The sequence below is a fragment of the Metopolophium dirhodum genome, chromosome 8 (genome assembly GCF_019925205.1).
Source record: "Metopolophium dirhodum isolate CAU chromosome 8, ASM1992520v1, whole genome shotgun sequence".
NCBI classification, from domain to species: Eukaryota; Metazoa; Arthropoda; class Insecta; order Hemiptera; family Aphididae; genus Metopolophium; species Metopolophium dirhodum.
In genome coordinates this window covers 18,911,908-18,935,421 of record NC_083567.1, presented here as the reverse complement: position 1 = coordinate 18,935,421, position 23,514 = coordinate 18,911,908, and the positions used below count along the sequence as shown (strand labels likewise).

Genomic DNA, 23,514 nt, shown 5'->3' with positions numbered 1-23,514 from the left:
AAACCTCATAAATTTATAGTTTTAAAGATTTTTAATATAGTTTAATTTTGTAATCTATGCTATCTGTATAATGTGTATTTTGCATAAATTACAAATTCTACAAGGCGTCAGCTTTTCAAAAAAACTAAATTAGATTAAATAACATTTAATGTATTCTAAAATATTTAGAAACTTAATATTATTCTTATAGGTAGGTATGCATTTACTTATAATTTATACTCAGTTGTATTATAATGTTTTATTCATGTTTTATATCTTGATTTTAGACTATCTGATGGAACTCAACTTCTATGTTGGTATTTTGTATATGAAAAGTTTCGAAATGAATTTATGTCTGAAAGTAGAAGAGAAATGATTTCTAATATTTTTCTTATCCCCATTATGTCTTTATGTAGAAAAAATGTAATTACAAAAATTTATACAGATATAATTGATTTTATTTTGAAGACAGTAAATGAAAATCTTTTGGCAAATGACAGTGGAAAAGTAATTTATATATTATTATTTAATTTATTATACAATTTATAAATTAGCCAATTAACAATTAGAAATTATAGCTTGGATTAACATTTACCAATAATATGTTAATACCATGGTTAGCCTATGCTTATAACCTAAATATTAGTTTACCATAATTTTAAAATGTTTGTTTTCCTTCATTTAAAAACCCAACTAGTCTTATATTTATTGATTGTATTTAATTCCAAACATATTTTTATTTTAAATTTTAATTTAAAATCTAATGTGCTTTATTTTAGGCACGACATTTATTAATATCAAAAATAGCTTGTTTTAAGCTTATAGAAGAGATGTTCAAGTTCTTTACCAACATAGAACTTAATGATGGTTGTACTATACCATACACCTATATTGGAAGCCAATCTAAAAATTTAATAACTCAGTTTAGAACTTCGTAAGATTATTTATGTAATATTACAAAAAAATTAAACCTTATTAGTTAATACGCATAATTTATTTGTCCATAGTGCTTTAAAAGTCCGTTATAGTAATGTTGATTACACAAAAGGATCAAATGAAATAAAACATTTGTTTAGACAGTTACATTGTTCTTCATATAATGCACTTATTACTATTATTAGCAATACTGAGGATGATCTTAATAAATACACAATATTTCTGTTTAATGAGCGTCCACCGAAACAATTTATTTGGAAAAATTTAGTAGATTGTACTATACGTTATGAATTTCCTATTGATTTTGAAAAGGTTAAATAATAATTAAAATTATTCAAGTATTATTAACTGTATAATTTAAACGCTAGTTGTTATTAACTTATATGTATACTAGGAATATTTTAAAAATAATGTTTTGTATTTTTTTTTTTAGGTACCACAACGAAAAAAAAAACTAATTAACATAAGGACGAAATCCAATCAGAATATACCTGAGGTATATATTGATTTGAGTAGTCATTTAAAGAATACACTTGTTGAAGATTTGGGAAGCTATGATTATAATAATTCTTATTTAAGATCAAACTTTGTAGAAGATTGTTCATCACCGAATGTACTAAAATAAAGTTTAAAAAAACTATTGTAGACTGTTTTAAATTGAAATATCTTTATATTTGTTATTAGTCACAATCCCTCCATAAAATGTTAAGTGTTGAACTAGAAATGGACAGTTTCAATAATCATGAATGTATGGCACATTTATGTGCTGTTATAAAATACTTAAGTTCAGAAAACATGATTGGCAGTGCAATGAAAGTAATAGAATTTTCTATATAACTATTAGACTATATTAGTCTTATTTTTTACTTCTTCTCTAATATCTTAGTAATTGCTACTAGAATTTAAAAAACTGAGATGATGCTTACTTAAAATAAATATTTATTACTTATTACTACAATAGATATTATTCAAAATTGTATACAATTTATTAGGAAATATGTATATTGATATTTACATATGTATAAATTTAATTATTATGATTTTATTTTATATATTTTAGTCTAATGTGGATATGCCAGAGTGGATGAATAATTTAAAATTAGTATTCTATGATAAAGCAACAGACACAATTAATTCAAAAATATTTCTTATAAAATTGATAATTAACTGTGAAACTAATTTTGAACCATATGCAAAACATTGGCTTGGTCCTTTAATGCAATTTGTATTAGATAAACATCTTGGGAATAATTTAAATTATGTTATAACTGATGTGGTAATAATTAAATATTTTTGTTTATGCTATTGATACTTTCAATAAATCTATACAAAAATTAATATTTTTTAGGTATCAATGCTTGTTTCATGGCATAATATTGCAGTACCGTCCACAGAATATGAGAAACTCCTTGCTAAAAAGTTATTATGTTTTCTTTTGTCAGTTTCCCATAGTGAAATAAAAAATGTATTTAAGCACAACATGGAATTCATCAAGTAAATATATTTATTCAATTAAAATTAACCTGATTTATATTATAATTTGTACATATAAATATATATTATATTTAATCAATAATATTATAGATACTAAATGCATGTGAGAAGTTTGAGTTATATATTTGTTAACATGCTTCACTTTTAAGATGGATATACTAGCATCTGATAAAAAACTTAATTCTTATATGCAAACGTTGCATATATTTATTTATTACATAATACATTACAACTTCTATATATATATATATTTGATAAATACTGACGTATTTGAATGCAAATTGAATTTTTTTCTAAATGTCTGAAAACATTGCTTTTTAAGCACAAAGTTAATTTTATACATCAAGGAATTAAAAAATGTAACTTTTATTTTGCATTGTTAAGACTATTACTTATTTGACATTTTTAAGTCATTTTTTTATAAAAATTTAGTTAAAATTCATTCTAAAAGAATAAAATAAAATATTATTTATTTTGCCTTATACTTCTATTTTAGATTCTGAGTAGAGCGATACAAAATTGTATAATGTGCATATTACCTAAATTCAAACTTTAGCTGTTACATAATATTATATAAAAAAAATACATTAATGTATAAAATAAAATAAAATAAAACGGCGGCGGTAAAAGCGTATAACAGTGTATTTCACTCAAATGGTAACACAAAATATTTCCGTTCAGTGACCTTAGATTGAATTGGGGATTTTTCGAGGAGCTAGGGAATACTAAAATACACATTTTGTGATCATTTTCGAATTTTTAATTCTTTTATTTTGCGCATGCGCAATAAAACTTACATTTTTTTAAATGGAAACACCTATTTTCAACCCCAGATTTCGATAGAACTATATTTTTTAAGTAACTTTGATAAACAAACTTTTTTCCTATCTCAAAAATTGACTGAATTACAGCCATCCCAAGTTAAAAAAAAAAAAATTGTTGTTAAATTTTCAATGTTCTGTATTTTGTCATTTTATTATTATTTTTGGTTGGAAGCAAGATAAATGAAAGGGCATGCGTTTAAAGGTTATTTAAATAAAGTTAAACATTTAAATTTTATAATTAAGTTTAAATTAAATTTCAATTATTTTAGATTCTGAGCGAAGCGATGAATGTATTGATTTTACAATGAGTGTGTTTTTTTTAATTTTTTAATTTTTGTGTCTGTCATCACCTTTTAGGACAGTAAAAGTGCTTGGATTTTCTTCAACAGTAACTTTTCTGATAGGAAAGTGATTCTAGTTGGTACTTTGGGGGGTCTAAGTAAAGTAAAGTAAAAATTTTCCTGTAGTTTTCAAAAGCGAAGTGAAAAATTAAGGAAAATTTTTACGTTTTCGAGAATATTGATTTTGGTTTTTGGTGTTACTCTAAAACAAATGACCGTAGGGACATGACATTTTGACTGAATGTTTATATTGGCATTTTCTATACACCATACAATTTTGAAAATATTTTGACTCTTTTTGAGCTGTTTACGGACATTGTCAGTTTTCAATTTTTTTAGTTTTTTTTTCTATAAATATCAATAAAATTTTATCTGTTAAGTAAAAAAGCTTGAAAATTTAATAGAAGGCTCCTAGGTTATTGTTTCAAAGGCAGATGAAAAAAATTAAAAATCCTTAGTCATAGTTTTTAGTTATAAGCATTTAAAGTTCAAATTTTGACAAAATACGGAAAAATCACGAAAATTAGCAAATTATTTTGAGTTGAGAATTCATAAAAATTTTTCTTTTTAAATCTAAGATTTTAAAATGTAATATAAGATTATTCATAAGTTTTTCTACCTTTATCAAAAAAAAAATGTCTACAAGAAACTTAAATTAATATTTTATGAGCGTCTGAAATTTATATTTTTACAACATTTGATATTCACTCGATTTCTCATGTAACAATTTTCTTATTTTATTGTAATTAAAAAACGAATGACCTGTAGATACTTGAAAATTTCACTGAATGTTTATATTAGCATTTACTATACACCATAAAATGTTGAAAATATTTTGACTCTTTTTGAGCTATTTACGGACATTGTCAGTTTTCAATTTTTTTAGTTTTCTTTTCTATAAATATCAATAAAACTTTATTTGTTGGGTAAAAAAGCGTGAATATTTAATATAAGGCTCCTGATATATCGTTCTAATAGCAGTTGAAAATACATAGGCACAATTTTTTTTTTATAAGCATTTAAAGTTCAAATTTTGACAACATTTATTAATTATTTTGTAGTTAAAAATGTATAAAATGTTTAACTTTTATGGCTAAGGATTGAAAATTTAAAACAAGGCTCCATGTAAATAGGTTATATATAAATTACTTTATTCACAATAATATCATCAAATATACTTGGTAATATCATAGGCTGACTGACCGTTTTCGCTCAGAATCGTTTTTCTCATACAATATCATTGAATTCAAATTTAACACCATCCATTACAGTGATCCACTTGTAACCTACTGTACAGCAGAGCGACATCCACTTATCCACTTTTTTAAACATATTATTACAAATAATAAATAGAGAAAATAAAAAACTTTAGAATTAAAATTGTATTTGGTGTGGCGGTTATATTGAAAATTTAGTTAATAAATTAAAAATAACTGTATTATATATCTTTTTGTAGATTTATTGTTGAAAATTGGAAATGTTCTCTAGAAATGGATTATGATGAACTTTTATGTTTAATAAAACCAAATCAAATAAATAACAAATCATTAGAATGTGGTTTGCATTTAATTGGAATCTTATCTGCCAATGGTATTATACCATTCAACGAATTTAATAAAAAAAGGTAATTATTAAATCAATCAGTTTATTTAACTAAATGATATATTTTTGTTTTTATATTTAAATTTTGATTTCTAGTTTTTTAAGTTCGCTTACTGGAACCTTAAACCATAACAATCAAGTGATTTATTTGCTTAGTTCAGAGATATTTGGAATGCTATTAAAGTAATTATAAAAATTTTATACTAGATGTATATAATTTATTTTCTTAATGTATTTTTTCAAAGAATCTATTGTCAAAATTCAACAAATGAAATGGAACTGTTGCACTGCCTGTCTTCAGTTTTAATATTTTCCGAAAGCATGGATGCAACAAGAGTTTTTAGTTGTCTGTATTGTATTCATAAGCATTACTCAAAGATTATTGACAGGTAATAAATATTTGTATTATATATTACAGTTATTATTTCTCCTTTCTTCTCATTTAAAGAATAATTTATTGTTTAATTCATACTACAATAATACAATTTTAATTTAAAAAATATCAATATCTATAAATAAAGTATGCAACACAAAATATATTATTATGATTATATATTTATATATAAGTTAATACTTTTTTTAACAAAATGAGTTCATTTTATGGTTTATCATACTTGCATTTTGTTTAAGTTATTTGGATGATTTATTTCATATTTTTGAGAAACTACAAGGTATTCATCGAACTCAATGTTTAGAAATGATTCTGAATAGATTGGCCATAATTAATAATCCATATGAAAAAATTACAGAACTAAATGGCTTCTTCAACATGCTAAAAGACAAGTATGTATTTACATTTTAATAATGTGTGCTTAAAATAGGGATCAAAATTATACGTATTTAAAACCTAAAAAATATAAATATTTATTTATTGTAATAAAAAAATGAAAATATATATTTGTTTAAATAAATATTAAATAGTTTCTTATAAAAATGCAAAATAAATTATAATATTTCTTAAAAGAGACCTGAATGTTATTTTTAACTGCTATAAGCTATATATTATCTTGATTACAAAATTCCATATTTTCACAGATTATTCTATAAAACCTAAACCTAAAACTAAAGTAATTTTAGATTCTGAGAGGAGCGATTTTACGCAATAAGTAGTAAAAATAATGCTTCAATTTTCAATTTCAGTATAGTGGTTGATAGGAAAGTGAATCTAGTTGGCGCATTGAGTAGGTTAATATTCCCTGAAATTTTCAAAAGCGCTGGGAAAAATAAAAATAAAAAATATGGAAAAACAGGAATTTTTACACAAAATTGGTTTTTGGTGTAACTCTAAAACAAATGATCGTAGATACATAACATTTTCACTGAATGTTTATACTATCATTTACTATACACCATAGTATTTTTTAAATATTTTGACTTGTTTAAAACTGTTTACGAACATTTACAGTTTCAAATTTTTTTAGTTTTTTTTCTATAGATTTCTATAAAATTTTATTAGTTGGGTCAAAAAGTAATAACCGTAGACACTTAAAATTTACACAATAAGTTTATTATACCATTTTCTATACTAGATAAAAATTTTTAAATATTTTGACTTGTTTCGATTTGTTTATGAACATTTCCAATAAAATGTTGGATGAAATTGCATATTAAAACCAAGAATTACAATTTTAGTTATTTTGTTGTAATTTACTAATACTATTTGTGGATTTATGAAACTCTTATAGCATATTATTATGTTTTATACACACAATGACATTTTCAAATGTAATTTTTTTGGCAAAAATGAATTTAACCTATTGTAGTAGATACTAATGACTAGGGAACGGATTTGAATGCAAATTGCATTTTTTTTTCTGAATGTCCGAAAACATTGGTTTCCAAATAAAAAATGTAACTTTTATTTTGCATTTTTTGAAATTTTTAGTGCATTTTGTGGTTTTTAAGTTATTTTTTCAACATTTTTTCCACATTCATTCTAAAAAAAATTAAAATACCTAAATATGTATTATGTTACAAAATTACGAAATTATTGTTGACACGTGTATTATGTTACGAAATTACGAAATTATTGTTGACACGTGTATTATGTTACGAAATTACGAAATTATTGTTGACACGTGTAGACACAAAATATATACATACATACAAGCTACAACAGATTATTACCCACATTAAGGTAAAGATAAGATACGATAAACTGTTTATCTAAATTGTAATTTTGTATTGCACTGTTGAATTGAGTCATTACTTCATCGTTTAGTATCGCGTATAGCCTCATCGTTAACGTTTTCGAGTGATTTTTGTAGATGTATTTAGTTTAGTTTTGTTTATTCCACGAAGTTTTTGAAAATGCCTAAGACCAAATCTTCAGATGTTTATCGTTTGCGGTCATACGTTCAACAATATGGGGAATCAATTTTTTCTACCGATGGAAGCGCTCTTTTTTGTAAGATTTGTGAGGTCAGAGTGGCAGCCGAAAAAAAATATACTGTGACACAACATGTGGGTAGAGAAAAACATTTACGTGCACTAGATATTCAAAAAAATAAAAAAAGTGAAGTTGTCCAAACATTAATTAATACCGTTCCAAAAAATAATGCATTTACTGCTATCTTTGTACTGCAATGGTATCTGCTAACATTCCTCTTTCTAAACTGAAAAATGAAAATGTCCGCAATTTTCTTTCAAAGTATACCAGCCAACACATTCCAGACGAATCCACAATTAGAAATAACTATGTAGGCAATACTTACAATAATACAATAAATTCTATTAGAACTTACGTGAAGAATAAAAAATTGTGGGTGAGTATAGATGAGACTACAGACGTAGATGGCTGATATGTCGCTAATGTCATAATTGGCACTTTAGAAATTGGATGTCCCGGTAAAACTTTTTTATTTAATTGCAAAGTCTTAGAAAAAGCAAATAATAGTACTATAGCTAAATTATTTGATCAATCTATGAGCTTGTTGTGGCCAAAGGGTATTTAACACGATAATGTACTCCTATTTCTCAGTGATGCAGCACCTTATATGGTGTATAACCTACTATATATTTTTTTAGTGCATTTTTTGATGTTAAAGCATTTTTTTAAGGCATTTTTCTTGTTTTTTAGAGCATTTATATCCGTTCCCTACTAATGACTATTACTAAAATTAATTTAATCACTAATATCATAAAATAAACTTACTTAGTAATATTATAGGATAATAGACTATCTTCTCTCAGAATCGTTTTTTGTATTTAAAGATATTATATCATTGAATTTAAATTTAATTACATCGATTACATCGACCCATTTGTAACCAACTGTACAGCAGTGCAACATCCATTTCCCCTCTATTTTTGTGTTGTATTGTATCCTTCTTAAAACCAAAGTTGACAGATGTATAAGTTAAATCATTTTTATATCATCTTAGCTCAATAAAATTGTTTGTTTGATTTTTATTAGAAACTGTTAGAGTAAGATCATACTTTACGTTTACATAACCTCTTTAAATTGTTGAAAGTTTTTGTTATAATATTTTGCCACATTAACAATATCCCCTGATAATTATTGGTTCTGGCAAAATAATACATTTTTGGAAACTGGAAACTTAAAAAAATATCTTTTTACTTCTGCGATTAACATTTTACATAAGCTAATATAGTTCTTTTTGTTTTTTCAATGTAATGAAGTGCATGTGCAGGACACGTAGAATATATAGCATTATTAGGTAAAATAATAAAAAGTAGAACATTTTATAAGACTGGGAATATTAGTAATTTGAACAGTAGGTTTATTCACAATTTTTCAATTATTACTGTGAACTTGGTTAATTGGTATTTCTGATTGCTAATTACATTGAGGAATCTGGGCCATGTTTTAAAATTTTGAAATTGTAAATATTAGTTACCTACGTATATATTATTTGTTAATTGTTCAAAAATCATGATTCATATTTTCTACTGACAATTTTGATTGATAAAAAAAAATTATTTTATAAAACATAAACTGTTGTAAGAAATTTAAAATTCTGAAATTGAAAAGATTGAATACTAAAACCATTTTACTTAATATTTAGCGGAACTGATGATCAACTAATTTGTTTAAACATTACTTTACAACTTATACCAACTCTTCACGCCAAAAATGTCATTATATTAATAAAAATAATTGCTGACATTTCACAACAATATAATAATGATCATAGAAAGTTGATTTATGACATTATGTATAGCACTTATGAAATTTACTTGTAAGTTATAGAATTATTATATTTAATATATGTATGTATTATAAATTAATGGTATTTTAATTGTATAGAGGAAATAATGCTGATACTTCAAAACAAATTACAGATCAATGTAAAAAGGTCTTATTAAATGGTCTTTTGGATAATGATGATGAACTTCGACATACAGTGTTTAGGTTGCCAAAATTATTAATACAATTAAATAACTAAAACTGAATTAATCATTTTTTATTTTTACCAACTAGATTTTGGGCTGACGATAAAAGATTACCACTGAAATGCGTGGACCGTTTACTAATTCTTTTGGATCAACTCTATTCACCAGACATTGAATCACATTTTCTAGGAAATTTTGTTAGCATACTACTAGAATCATGTTGCACATCTCTAGATTACGAACAAAAAATATTTCAATATCCTCTGCATGCTTGTGAATTTGAAGATTATAATTTAACAGCATCATGGCGTGCAAAAAATATGTCTACTTTTCCTAAGTATGCTGACACTATAGTTAGCCAACTGAACCGTTCAAATACACTTGGAAATTCTGAATCTAATATTCAGCAAAAATTCCAACTAAGAAATACAATGACTTTACAGTTCCAACCCACCATAGTTCAAACTCAACTAATTGATAATATTTCAACTCTAGAGACTTATTCTCAAATGTCATTGAATGAAATAAACATATCTACTTTGGATATTAATCAACAAAACTTGAATCAAAATTTTGGTAAATTTTTTTATTTTTTATAAATTTTAATAAAATTAATAATTTTATAATATATACTATACAATTAATATTTTTTAGATAATATACTAAATTCAAAATCAGATTTTATACAGAAAAAAAAAGTACGCATATTAAGTGACAAATCAATATTAAGTAAACAATTTGCAATGAAAAATGTACAAACCAATGTTAAACGTGAAATATTTAAGAAAGAAAGAGCACAAAAACGTGAATCATCTGTTAATATGTACAGAAAATATAGGATTGGGGACTTTCCTGATATTGAAATTACAAATGCATCTGTAATTAAGCCGTTGATTGAATTATCCAAAGTAAGTATCATTAAATACAATCCTGATCCAGTTGTAACATAGTTTCTTTTAAGAAAGCAACATTGTATCCTGGTAATTTGTATTATATTTTTATTTAAATACATCGAAGGAACCACAGAGAATATATTCATACTTGTACTTATCTAATACATGAGAAACATAATTTTATATACTACACAGTAATTATACATTTAATGAATATTTTTACAAAAAAAATTAATTATAACAGGTTCTATTTATATTTTAAAATCTGTAAATTAGAACAGCTTTTGCCTGGTAAATGTATTAATATTGGTGTTATATAATTTCCCTTTCTCGTCATTAAATAGTGTATAAACTCAATTTAAATATTAATTTTTCAGAGGGATAACAATATAGCAAGAATAATTTCATCATCAATCATGTGTGGATTGAAAAATAATTCAAAAATTAATCAGCAATATTTTGAAAGCTTGAATAAATCTTTGACTACTATGATAAATCACAGTCATTGTAATCATAGTCTTGTAGGCTTTATCTTAGATACAGCATACTGTTATCCTACCCAAATCAATTTAGATCCAAATAGAGTAACTGAAGGCAAGTGTATTATCTATCTTTAAGAATGAACTATTTTAACATTTGTATATTTTTATTAGTTGCAACATCATGTGGTTTAATGTCATTAGGAGCATTAGTTATAGAAACATCAATAAATTATTTACAATCAAAACAAGTTGATGAACACATTGAAAAAAAATCTAAAATTACATACAAACGCATGGATGATAATTGGATAAAATTAGCCGAGTATATCATTATATAATTTTTTTTTTTTTTTGCCTATCAAGTAACTAAGCTTTTGTTTTTTCAAAGGATATACAAAAATATGGGTGAATTGGATGTTGTTGAAGGTATATTTCACGAAAAAATTAATAATCTATCATGTGATTCATTAAAAGAGGCATTGAAAGCTGAACAATCTCATGATTGGCGAATTGCTCAAATGAAATTCAAATCAGTATTAGAATGTAATGATGAAAATATAATTTTAGAAAGTGATAAAGATTTTTTGTTTGAAGAATATTATAAAGTATTAAAATGTTTTCCTTGAATAACTAATCACAAAATGATAACACATACCTAATGAATTGTATTTCATAATTCCATTCTAGTGCTCAGAGAATTTATCTGATTGGAAAGAAATTAATAAAATGTTAAAATCTCAAACTGGAGAAAACTATGAGAAAATTTGGGATAATAATTGGTAAGTATTCAATTATATTATATGTTATTATAATATTCAATCATAAACTCATTTCAGTAAATATTTTTAATATGCATGTAAGCTAATTGAATTTTTAAAATGTCTTAAATTTGAATTGTTAAATTATAGTTATAAAGACCATCTTTTACATAGAATTTTACATTCAGAATTAAATGAAATACTTAATGGCATATCGGATGGTAAATTTATAGAGATATTTAGCAATTGGTTAAATGATAGACATAAAGAAGAATATATATTGGTAATATATTTTGGATTTGGATTTTTATTTTATATTAATAAATGTTTACAATTTATGTATAGACACGTGTACCAGCTCAAGCTTGCATGATATTTTTATGTTGTGATGATTTAAATAAAGCACAGCTATGGTGTAAACTTGGAATGCGGAACTTTCTTAAAGAATGGGAAAACATATCACCTCAATATTATAAGCTACGTGCTGATAAATTATTAAATTTACAAACACTTTCTGAAATCTATGTGAGATTATTTATTTGTTTAATGTTGTTTGTAAATTTATTTTAAGTATATTTTTTAGTGTTTCACAAAATTATCTTCAATTCAATCATATGATAATACCAAAATAATTAAAAGACAGATTTAAACATGGCAATCACAACTGCCCATAGATTCTGACTCATTATTACTATGGGATATTAAAATGCTTAACAGGTTATTATTCAATACTATTTATGTATCTATTAGTTAAATATTAATATAATAGTAACTACATCACATTTAATTTAACAGATCAATTTTCTTAAATAAGATCAAGACAGATATAGATGAATTACCATCAGAAGAAAAATGTTGTTTTAAACAAATTTTAAACAATTATGAAGTGGAGTCAATGTTAGTTTTAATTGAAAGCGCTATAAATAAAAATAATTTTTATGTTGCTAAAAAATACATGAATGAGTTTAGATTTGAAGTAAATATTATCAATCGATTACACAAAGTTATATTTTAAAATTACTATGAATTAATTTCAGAATACTGAAAATTGGACACCAGATTTTATACTATGCCGTAGTAAAATATTAGCAATGTCTAGTTGTTATACAATTGATACAGAAAAGAAACTTAAATACTATTTGAATTCTTGGTCAGAATTAGGTAATATTTGCAATTTACTATAACAAAGTAGATTAATACACGATATTGTATAATATATAAATCTATTGTATTGTGTTTAATTTTAGATAATATGATCAAAGAACAGTGTTCTTCAATTTGTTTATTAAAAACTAATTTTCATATTGCAAATATTTCTAAAAATATATCTCATGTTTTACATGAAATATCAGATATTAGTTTGTTGTCAAAAAATGTATTATTAGAGATAATGAGTAAAATAAAAAGCAACATACAATTTGGGTAGGTTATTTTTAATAGTGTATAATGTTTGTTTTTTTTAATATTATGTTATTGACATTGTTTGTGTTTACAGAAGCCTCGATGAAGTTTTAGAACAAATTGACTGTTCTATTATACAGAACTTAAAAAATTGCATTCATATTGCTTTTAATAGTAGTTTATGTACTAAAACAATTATTGATTCTCATTTGATGTTAGCTCAATATTGTTTAGAGGAGATCAATTTTAAAGGTATGTGCATACTATATACAAATTAGTAACATTATGATTAAAACAATTTATTTTATTTATACCATAAGTAAGTCTATAATCTGTATTTAGTTAAATAAATTAAATATTTTAATTTGATTTTTATCATTAGTTTATTGTCTTTAGACATAATTACTCAATTAACATAACTTACAAACATGAAAATAGGGTGTTCATCATTTATACAATTTTATTTTTTAACAAACTATTAATGCAAAGAAAACATTATTTGTGTATAATAAACCATTTATACTTTTATAGTTATATTGTATACTTACAGAAAACACTGAAGACAATCAGAAATATATATTATTTATAGAATCTGTTTTAAAAGCAATGAAATATGGTTCTAAAAAAGCATCAGAATTATTTCCTATAATATTGCAGTTTGAAAATCTATCTGACTGTTCATTAAAAGAAACATTCATTTCAGAAGTATTTTATATTTTCTTACTTGCGCATTGAATGAATAGTATTTAATTATATAATTATTGGTTGTATGTTTAGAATCAAAATGTTCCAGAGTATATGTTCCTGCAATGGATAAATCAGATTTTAGGTTGTTTGGATTCTCCTCTAATTAATGTAATTAGTCCACTTTTAATTCGTTTATGTCAAGTTTATCCTAAAGCTATTCAGTTACCTTTGAATATTTTTATGGAAAGAAATGTGTATAATAATGAAGAGTGTGAAACATTCTTGAAGGCTAAGTATGTTGTTTATAAATTTATTATTATTTAACTATAGTGTAGTGTAATAAATAGTTTCTTTATTTATTATTAATAAATTATTATTTTCTTTGTACCTATCAAATTATTGTGAACAACACTTTTAAATTTATTTAAATATTTAATACTAGTTTATAATAATTTTCTGTATTAATTTCACAGTCAATTTTGTTTTTACGATTATTTTTTTTACAAGTTTCTATACACCATATGTGATCTACCACATATTTTTATACTTTTCCATTTAATAATAATAAAAAAAAATATATGTATTAGGTATCTAGTAAAACAACATTCAATAATACACAAACAGATAAATTGTGTGCCATCTTCTAATTTTATATTCAACATTTTGTTTGAATTTTGTCAGTGTCCACAAGGAGGGGTATAAATTGAATAAGTAATTTTCCTTTATAAATGTAACAGTGCTTTTCCATGACTGAATAATTAAATTGAAATTTTTGGCTAACAGAATAATGTATATCACGTTGAACCAACTGATCTATAACTGATTATCTCATAACAATTACAATTACAGTTATGATTATGGTTAGACCCAGGTATAGGTATTACATTATTAAAATAGAAGTGGATTTGATTAGGATAAAGTTTAATGGTTGTCCCCGTCAACTCTGTAGATTTGTAGTTGACAACAAGTATATTCTCTAATTCATTATTCATATTTCAAAATAGGTATATTATTTTAAATTTGTTTAATGAAAAATAATACTAACTCAGTAACTTAATCTATTTTATTTTACAGACTCATTCCATTAATATCTGATATTTATTTGGACATGTTTGTAAAAGCTATAAGTAATGTTTGTTGTCCGTTTACTCAGCTCCAAGAATATATAAATGATGTGCAAGAGAGTTTAAAAACAAATTGTTTGAGTATGATTAAATTGTCATTTGAAAATGTATTTAAGAACTGTTTTATTACGGAAGAAAACCAACAATTCAAAGGAAAGGAATTTAAAACATTGGATATCTTTAAAGAAAATCTTAAATTAATTTTTGGTAAGTTACTTGAATATTTGTATACAATAAATATATTACTTTGCCTACTTTTTATTTTATTTTTAATTTTTTCTTATTTACAGACAAATTCCAATCATCTAATTTTAATCTAAATAATGTTTGTATAGCATTAATAGAAATTAAAAAACAAGTAGATACTTGTAAAAATCAATACTACAGTAGAAAACTGTCAACTCATTTAATTAATTATTGTCCATGGCTAGCTCAGTATTCTAATCATAATATAGACACTATTGAAATTCCAGGACAATATTCTGGAACAAAAAAACCTAATATTGACAATCATATTACTATTGCATCATTTAAACCAAATGTAATATTATTAAATTAGTTGTATAATAGAAATAATCTTAATATTGTTTTTAAAATTTAAGGTTCAAGTAATATTTTCAATGAGAAATCCAATTAAAATTACCATGATAGGAAACAATGGAGAAAAATATAGTTTCTTAATAAAATTTGGTGAAGATTTAAGGCAAGACCAACGAATTCAACAATTACATAAAATAATAAATGATGCTTTGTCAAACAATGCATATTGTTGCGACAGAAAACTGTCACTTTTGACTTATATAGTAAGATACTATTTTATTTTGTAAGCTTTTAGAACTAGAAATACTAAAAAATAAATATTTTAGGTGTTTCCAATATCAACAAAATTGGGTATGATTGAATGGATTAATAATACAGTCACATTAAAAGATTTAATTTGTGAATCTTTTCCTGATGGTAAAGAATCTGGAATAAAACAATTGTTAGTACTCCTTATAATATTTGAACAATATGTTATTATAGTTTAAATTATATTATTTTTAGACAGTCTAAAGTTGTAGAACATTATCGTTGGCTGTCTGAAAAGTCTATATCATCAAACAAGATGGTTGTCTATGCACAAGCAACTATAAATAATAATAGTATGGTTACTGTTGCAAAATTTAAACAGCTCGTCCAATCAATCCCTGATGATATATTAAGGTACTTCGATCATATTTTCTTACTAATTGACAAGCTGACGGTTTTTTGTGCACTCTTGTACTTTTGCTAAACATATGATAATATATGATATTCTAAAAAAAAATGCCACATTGGCTGCATATTGAATATTCATTTTTAGTGATGAGGAATGCTGGCAGTGCTAAGTATTTAAGAGAACTACACCAGTATTTGTTCACATTTAGTTTCATTAATTTTAATTAATATCAGAGAGAATTGACTTATTATAGAAGGTATTAACCGGAGTTTGTAAGTTAATGTAGTAAAAAATACCTAAATAAACATGCACTTATGCAGGGGCGGACTGAGGCCCTGAAGGCCCAGGTGGGTATAAGTTTCAAATCTACCAAACAAGAGACTCATAATTTTTATTTTAAATAAAATAACTTTTTAAGGAACTTATAACAAAATTAAAACAATTCTGTAGGTTTATACTCAACTAAATTTAACATAGTAAAATAAAACTTAAATTTAATTTGTAACTATTCTTTTGAAAAATAACAATAAATATTATTATTATTTTATTATTATAAAACAAATTACTTCAATAATACAATTTTTAAACTTTATTATACAAATAAAATAAAAAAAGTGGGCAAGTGGGTGTCGCTCTACTGTACAGTAGGTTACAAGTAGATCACTGTAATGGATGGTGTTAAATTTGAATTTGATGTTATAATATCATTGTATGAGAAAAAACGATTCTGAGAGAAAACAGTCAGTCAGCCTATGATATTACTAAGTATATTTGTTGATATTATTGTGAATAAAGTAATTTATATATTATAACATATTTTCAAGGAACCTTATTTTAAATCTTTAGCTTTAAAATTGAACATTTTATAAATTTTTAACTACAAAATAATTAGTAAATTTTAGATTTGATAAATATTGTCAAAATTTGAACTTTATAAATATTAATAAAAAAAAATAACCTAGCGGAGCAATGAATGTATTGATTTTACAATGATGTGTGTTTTTTTTAATTTTTAATTTTTTAACCTTTTAAAGCAGTAAAAATGCTTCGATTTTCTTCAACAGTACCTTTTCTGATAGGAAAGTGAATCTAGTTGGTACTTGGCGGGGGGTCAAAAGTAAAAATTTCGCAATAGTTTTCACAAGCGACAAGATAAACAAAAGAAAAATTAAGGAAAAACGGGAATTTTTACACAAAATTGAATTTGGTTTTTGGTGTAACTTTTAAACAAATGACCGTAGATACTTGAAATTTTCAATGGTTGTTTATATTTGCATTTTCTACACACTAACATTTTCAAAATATTTTGATTTATTTTGAACTGTTTAGGGACATTTTCATTTTCCATTTTTTTTTAGTTTTTTTTCTAAAGATATCAATAAAATTTTATTTGTTGGCTATAAAAGCTTGAAAATTTAATAGAAGACTCCTAGTATATTGCTTCAAAGGCAGATGAAAAATATTAAAAATCCTTAGTCACAGTTTTTTTTTCTAAGCATTCAAAGTTCATAAATTGACAAAATATGGAAAAATCATGAAAATTAGCAAATTATTTTGAGTTAAAAATTCGTAAAAATTTTTCTTTTTAAATCTAAGGTTTTAAAATATAATACAAGATTCCTCATAAGTTTGTCTACCTTTATTAAAAAAAATATGTCTATAAGAAAGTCGAATTAAATTTTTATGAGCGTTTGAAATTCAAATTTTTACAACATTGGATATTTACTCAATTTCTCATGTAGCGATTTCCTTATTTTGTTGTAATTCAAAAACGAACGAATTTAGATACTTGAAAATTTCACTGAATGTTTATATTAACATTTTCTATACACCATAACATTTTTAAAATATTTTGACTCTTTTTGAGCTGTTTGTGGACATTGTAAGTTTTCATTTTTTTTAGTTTTTTTTTTCTATAAATATCAATAAAATTTTATTTGTGGGGTAAAAAAGTGTAAAAATTTAATACAAAGCTCCTGATATATTAATACAATATCAGTTGAAAAATATTAAAAATACATAGGCACAATTTTTTTTTATAAGCATTTAAAGATCGAATTTTGACAACATTTATAAAATTTATAATTTAATAATTATTTTGTAGTTAAAAATTTACAAAATGTTCAACTTTTATAGCTAAAGATTGTAAATTGAACACAAGGCTCTTAGGCTCCACGTAAATAGGTTATATATAAATTACTTTATTCACAATAATATCATCAAATATACATAAGTAGTAATATCATAATAATATCATAGGATGACTGACCGTCTTCGCTCAGAATCGTTTTTCTCATACAATGATATTATATCATTGAATTCAAATTTAACACCATCCATTACAGTGATCCACTTGTAACCTACTGTACAGCAGAGCGACATCCACTTACCCACCTTTTTTTTTTACTGCTGTTGTAACAATATATCAGGATCATTGCATTAAATGTTCACACTTTTTTAACCAACAAATAACATTTTATTGATATATATAGAAAAAATAATTTAAAAAATTAAAAACTGACAATGTCCATAACAGCTAAAAAAGAGTCAAAATATTTTAAAAATTTAGGTATATAGAAAATGAAAATATAAACATTCAGTCAAATTTGCATGCATCTACAATGGTTTGTTTTTGATTTAGTTACAACAAAACAACAAAATAAGAAATCACTACATTAGAAATCGGGTAAATATCCAATGTAGTAAAAATATGAACTTCAAACGCTCATAAAAATTTAATTTGACTTTCTTGTAGACATTATTTTTTTTGATAAAGATAGATATACTTATGAAGAATTTTGTATTATATTTTGAAAAGATTTAAAAAGAAAAATTTTTATGAATTTCTAACTCAAAATAATTCGATAATTTTCGTGTTTTTTTCCGTATTTTGTCAATAGCTTTTTTACCCAACAAATATAGTTTTATTGACATTCATAGAAAAAAAGGTGGGTAAGTGGATGTCGCTCTGCTGTACAGTAGGTTACAAGTCGGTCACTGTAATGGATGGTGTTAAATTTGAATTCAATGATATGATATCATTGTATAAGAAAAATGATTCTGAGCGATAACGGACAGTCAGCCTATGATATTACCATGTATATTTGATGATATTATTGTAAAGAAAGTAATTTATATATAACCTATTTACGTGGAGCCTTGTTTTCAATTTTCAATCCTTAGCGATAAAAGTTGAACATTTTATACATTTTTAACTAAAAAATAATTATTAAATTATAAATTTGATAAATTTGAACTTTAAATGCTTATAAAAATAAATTGTGCCTATGTATTTTTAATATTTTTCAACTGCTATTGAACGATATATCAGAAGCCTTATATTAAATTTTCACACTTTTTTACCCAACAAATAAAATTTTATTGATATTTATAGAAAAAAAAACTAAAAAAATTGAAAACTGACAAAATTTTTACTTTTGACCCCCTCAAAGTACCAACTAGATTCACTTTCCTATCAGAAAAGTTACTGTTGAAGAAAATCCAAGTACTTTTACTGTCCTAAAAGGTGATGAAAAAAAAATTTTAAAAAAAACCCACATCATTGTAAAATCAATACATTCATCGCTTCGTTCAGAATCTAAAAAACTAAAATTTTGAAACTGAGTATATTTGTAAACAGCTCATAACAAGTCAAAATATTTTGATATTTTTTCCATGTATAGAAAAGGCTAATTTAAACATTCAGTGAAAATGTCATGTATTTATGATCATTTGTTTTACATTAAATGCCAAAATCGATTTTGTCAAAAACCGATTTTGCGTAAAAATTCCCGTTTTTCCTTAATTTTTATTTTATTTTTCCGGGCGCTTTTGAAAACTATTGAAAATTTTAAATTTTGACCTCCCAAAAGTACTAACTAGATTCACTTTCCCATCAAACAAGATACTGAAGTTAAAAATCGAAGAATTATTTTGACTACTAATCGTTTACACACACAAAAATAAAAAATAAAAAAACACATCATTGTTAAATCAATATATTCATCATTCCACTCAGATTCTCAAATTTCAAAAAAAAAATTTAATGTTCTTAATTTAAATACTATTTTTAATACTAATTACTATTATTGTTTAAAAATATTAATAAATTACTAAGTGTTCCAGAACTTCTACCAATACCATCTATTAACATGTATCATTACATAATAAATTCCAAAAATGAATCTAAAATAACTTTTATAGCCTTCGGGACTGCAGTTGGACTGTTCCAGTTGTTTTATTTTTGTAAATAGTATTGTAATAATGTATTCTTCGTTTTCACGGCAATGATTACAGTGTGGAATTGAAAAATTATTATAAATAACAAACTTATAACTCGAAGCCCAAACAAAATTTCTAGAGGGCCTGGGTGGGTATGGCCACTTACCCGCCCTTCCAGTCCGCCCCTGCACTTATGCACTAAAAACTGGCAAAATATTCAATGATATATGCCTTAAGAAGTTCAGAAATATACATTTATATGCACTAAAAATATGGGGCTTAAAAATAAGAAGAAAGCATAAGTAATTTTTGAAATAGCAAGAAATATCTATTTATATTTTTAAAAAGACGTTACACCATTATATTACGTCAATTCACTTTAATTTTTAAACTAACGGGGCTACACATGCTTGATATGTTACGCACTTGTAAAACGAAGACAACAAAATATGTTGGTGTAACGTCCTCTTAATGATTGTATGTTGCTAATTTGCTATAATTCCCATACAATTTCAATAAAAAAAAATGCACGTTAATATTATAATATCAATAGAAATATCCAAATTATAAATAATATACCAAATAAAATAGAAAAATACACAAATAAGCAAAAAAAAAAAAACTATAAATATGCAGGGAATATGCAAAATCAAACTTCACATAGGTACTTAACCATGGTACCTTCAAGTGGATTTATCTGTCATGTAGCTTTAAATACAAACTTTTTAAGATTGATATGCAAATGTATTGTCTGTGTTCTGTTGAAGGTTTTTTTTTTTGATATTTTGATTTTAAAGTGAGTTTTAAGTGTGTAAAATATTACGATTTAAAGATGTTCATAATACACAGCTTTAGTTTTGATAATAGGTCAATTCAATCTAATAAAAGCAAAAAACTAAAAGAACTCAACTAACTTTTAAATGAAATTTTTTATTTTATTTATGCGAAAATATCAATTGTGGATTGGCTTTAGAGGACACTACACCTGCATGTGTTGTCTCCGTCTTACAAGTGCGTAACATAGCAAATTTACGCTCAGCAGATCACATTTAACTTTGTTATTTTAAAAATTAGAATGAATCAATCTATAATAAAAATTGAGGGTAAGAACATTATTTGTGTTTGTATATGGGTTTTTTTACGCTATATTGTACGCAAAACTTACTCAAAAATTAAACTATAAAAAAAAACCCACACACAAACACAAATAGTGTTATTACAATCAAGTTTCATAATAAAGGGATTCACTCTTGTTTTTAAACTAACGAAGCTAAACATGAATGCTAAGCATAATTAATTTCCTATGTTACGCATTTCTAAGATCAACAACTATACGTGTTACGTCCTCTTAAGCCTTCTGTAAAGTTAGATCTAGGATAATAATTAGACTATTGTTTTTTATTAAATCTTTCTCTAATATTTGAAAGCCTTAATATTTTTTTGATGTAATTGAAATATTTTTATGTGATATTAAGACAGTGATTTATTTTTAGGAAATCTTTATTAAACTTGTGTTATTGTGCTGAAATGTATTTTTCCTTGAGATCAAAATTTATAACCAGTTTCTCAGTACTTTCAATTTGTCATTGGCTGTTGGGAATCGGTGATAGACATCTAGACAACACAATTGTTTCAACAAGAACGGGATTTTGCATAGGTAATATAATATTAGGTATAGTTTTAATTTAATTATAAACATCTACCATTCTAATATTTGGCTTAAAATATAAAATGGTTAACTATTTAAAATTTTGTTATTTTAATTTATTTAACTTTTTTTAGGGATTGATTTCAATTTTGCATTTCATACTGCAACTAGTATACAAGTAATACCTGAACTGATACCATTTAGAATGTCTCCTCATATCGTTTCTTTAATGACACCACTAAATTTAACAGGTTTGTTAACAAAGTATTACATATTATTATAATTATTTCTCTAAATAACAAATACGATTACTATTTTAAGGTTTTATTCGTGAAACAATGGTGCATACATTAAAAACTCTAGTTGAAAACCGAGATATGTTACTATCTGTGATGCAAGTTTTTATTAATGATCCTTCTGCAGACTGGGCAAAAATGGCTAAAACTGAAACTTTAAGAATTGATAGTGACTTCAACTCTAAAGAAACACAATGGTTTCCAAAAAAAAAAATACTCTCTGGTAAAGACAAAATGAATGGCATTAATCCTATTGAAATATTTTGTCGTGAGCTTGAGAATTCTTGTATACCTAACGATTACAAAAAAGCTTTGCTTAACATACTCAAAAGTGATTCTCAAAACAGTGCTTATAAAAGGTCAAAACTACAAAAATGTAATATCACACATAATCAACAGGTATATAATTATTATAATAAAGTATAATATGAACTAAATTCATTCAAATATTTTTGTTTTATGTAATATGTACCTATATTATTTAATATTAAGTTGATTTAATAGTTTTAAAAATACAAATAATTAATATTTCAGTAAATTAATTCACATTTTTTTTTATCTCTAGATTGATTGTCTATTAGATATTGCAACCGACCATCAAATTTTATGTCTAGCCTATAGCGGTCTTCAACTTTGGGTTTAATTAAACTTTTTTTTATAATTTTTTTTTTTTATATACACTTATTGTGTTATCATTTATCTGTAAAAAAAATACCCAATAGTTAGATTTTTTCATTTATATAATATGAAGTTCAAAAATAAATATGAGTACCTATAATATAGGTCATATTATTTGTTTATTTTTGTTAATTATATGATAAATTCATAACTTCATTACAATTTATTAAAACACATTTTAGATCATAGTATAATACTATAATACTTTATGCATTGATGTGCCATATATTATACCATTGTATAGAATACCAACTCTATTTTAGGGAAACAATAAGAAATTTGTTGTAATTTATATATTTTAAAATATCATGAGTTAAAATGATTAGGGTTTAATAGCTTCATGGTGGAGGTACGGTGGCGATATGTAAATAGAGTACTATATAGCGTAAGTAGTGTTAGCATTTGGTTCAGCGTTCGGGTGGTTTTTCGTTTAATATATTATTAATATAATAGTTTTATAATATTAATGTATTATAATATATACATGGCAGGTCGCAGGTGCGTTGTGCACTTGTGCGTGAGCTATTAGTAACAATAATAATGCGCAGATGTTACTGACAAAATTACGTATCAATACATATTATTAGTATAATACA

General features: G+C 24.5%; 1 protein-coding gene across 1 annotated transcript in view; it reads left to right on the top strand.

Annotated features, from left to right (window-relative positions):
• LOC132950134 (DNA-dependent protein kinase catalytic subunit-like) overlaps window positions 1-23,137 on the top strand; it is a 39,556-nt gene extending 16,419 nt beyond the window's left edge. Inside the window, 37 exon segments of the mRNA XM_061021373.1 lie at window positions 267-486; window positions 759-913; window positions 987-1,227; window positions 1,349-1,528; window positions 1,600-1,731; window positions 1,976-2,191; window positions 2,264-2,409; window positions 5,031-5,198; window positions 5,273-5,359; window positions 5,422-5,565; window positions 5,807-5,959; window positions 9,205-9,378; window positions 9,447-9,551; window positions 9,621-10,108; window positions 10,187-10,440; window positions 10,803-11,019; window positions 11,079-11,229; window positions 11,296-11,512; window positions 11,595-11,686; window positions 11,816-11,948; window positions 12,011-12,190; window positions 12,249-12,382; window positions 12,461-12,641; window positions 12,703-12,826; window positions 12,913-13,087; window positions 13,161-13,318; window positions 13,617-13,771; window positions 13,844-14,046; window positions 14,828-15,084; window positions 15,168-15,418; window positions 15,480-15,680; window positions 15,744-15,859; window positions 15,922-16,080; window positions 21,790-21,953; window positions 22,079-22,195; window positions 22,266-22,639; window positions 22,806-23,137. Of these exon segments, the coding sequence (XP_060877356.1) occupies window positions 267-486; window positions 759-913; window positions 987-1,227; window positions 1,349-1,528; window positions 1,600-1,731; window positions 1,976-2,191; window positions 2,264-2,409; window positions 5,031-5,198; window positions 5,273-5,359; window positions 5,422-5,565; window positions 5,807-5,959; window positions 9,205-9,378; window positions 9,447-9,551; window positions 9,621-10,108; window positions 10,187-10,440; window positions 10,803-11,019; window positions 11,079-11,229; window positions 11,296-11,512; window positions 11,595-11,686; window positions 11,816-11,948; window positions 12,011-12,190; window positions 12,249-12,382; window positions 12,461-12,641; window positions 12,703-12,826; window positions 12,913-13,087; window positions 13,161-13,318; window positions 13,617-13,771; window positions 13,844-14,046; window positions 14,828-15,084; window positions 15,168-15,418; window positions 15,480-15,680; window positions 15,744-15,859; window positions 15,922-16,080; window positions 21,790-21,953; window positions 22,079-22,195; window positions 22,266-22,639; window positions 22,806-22,883 (6,700 nt within the window). The 3' untranslated portion in view covers window positions 22,884-23,137.
• Window positions 23,138-23,514: the final 377 nt, after the last annotated feature.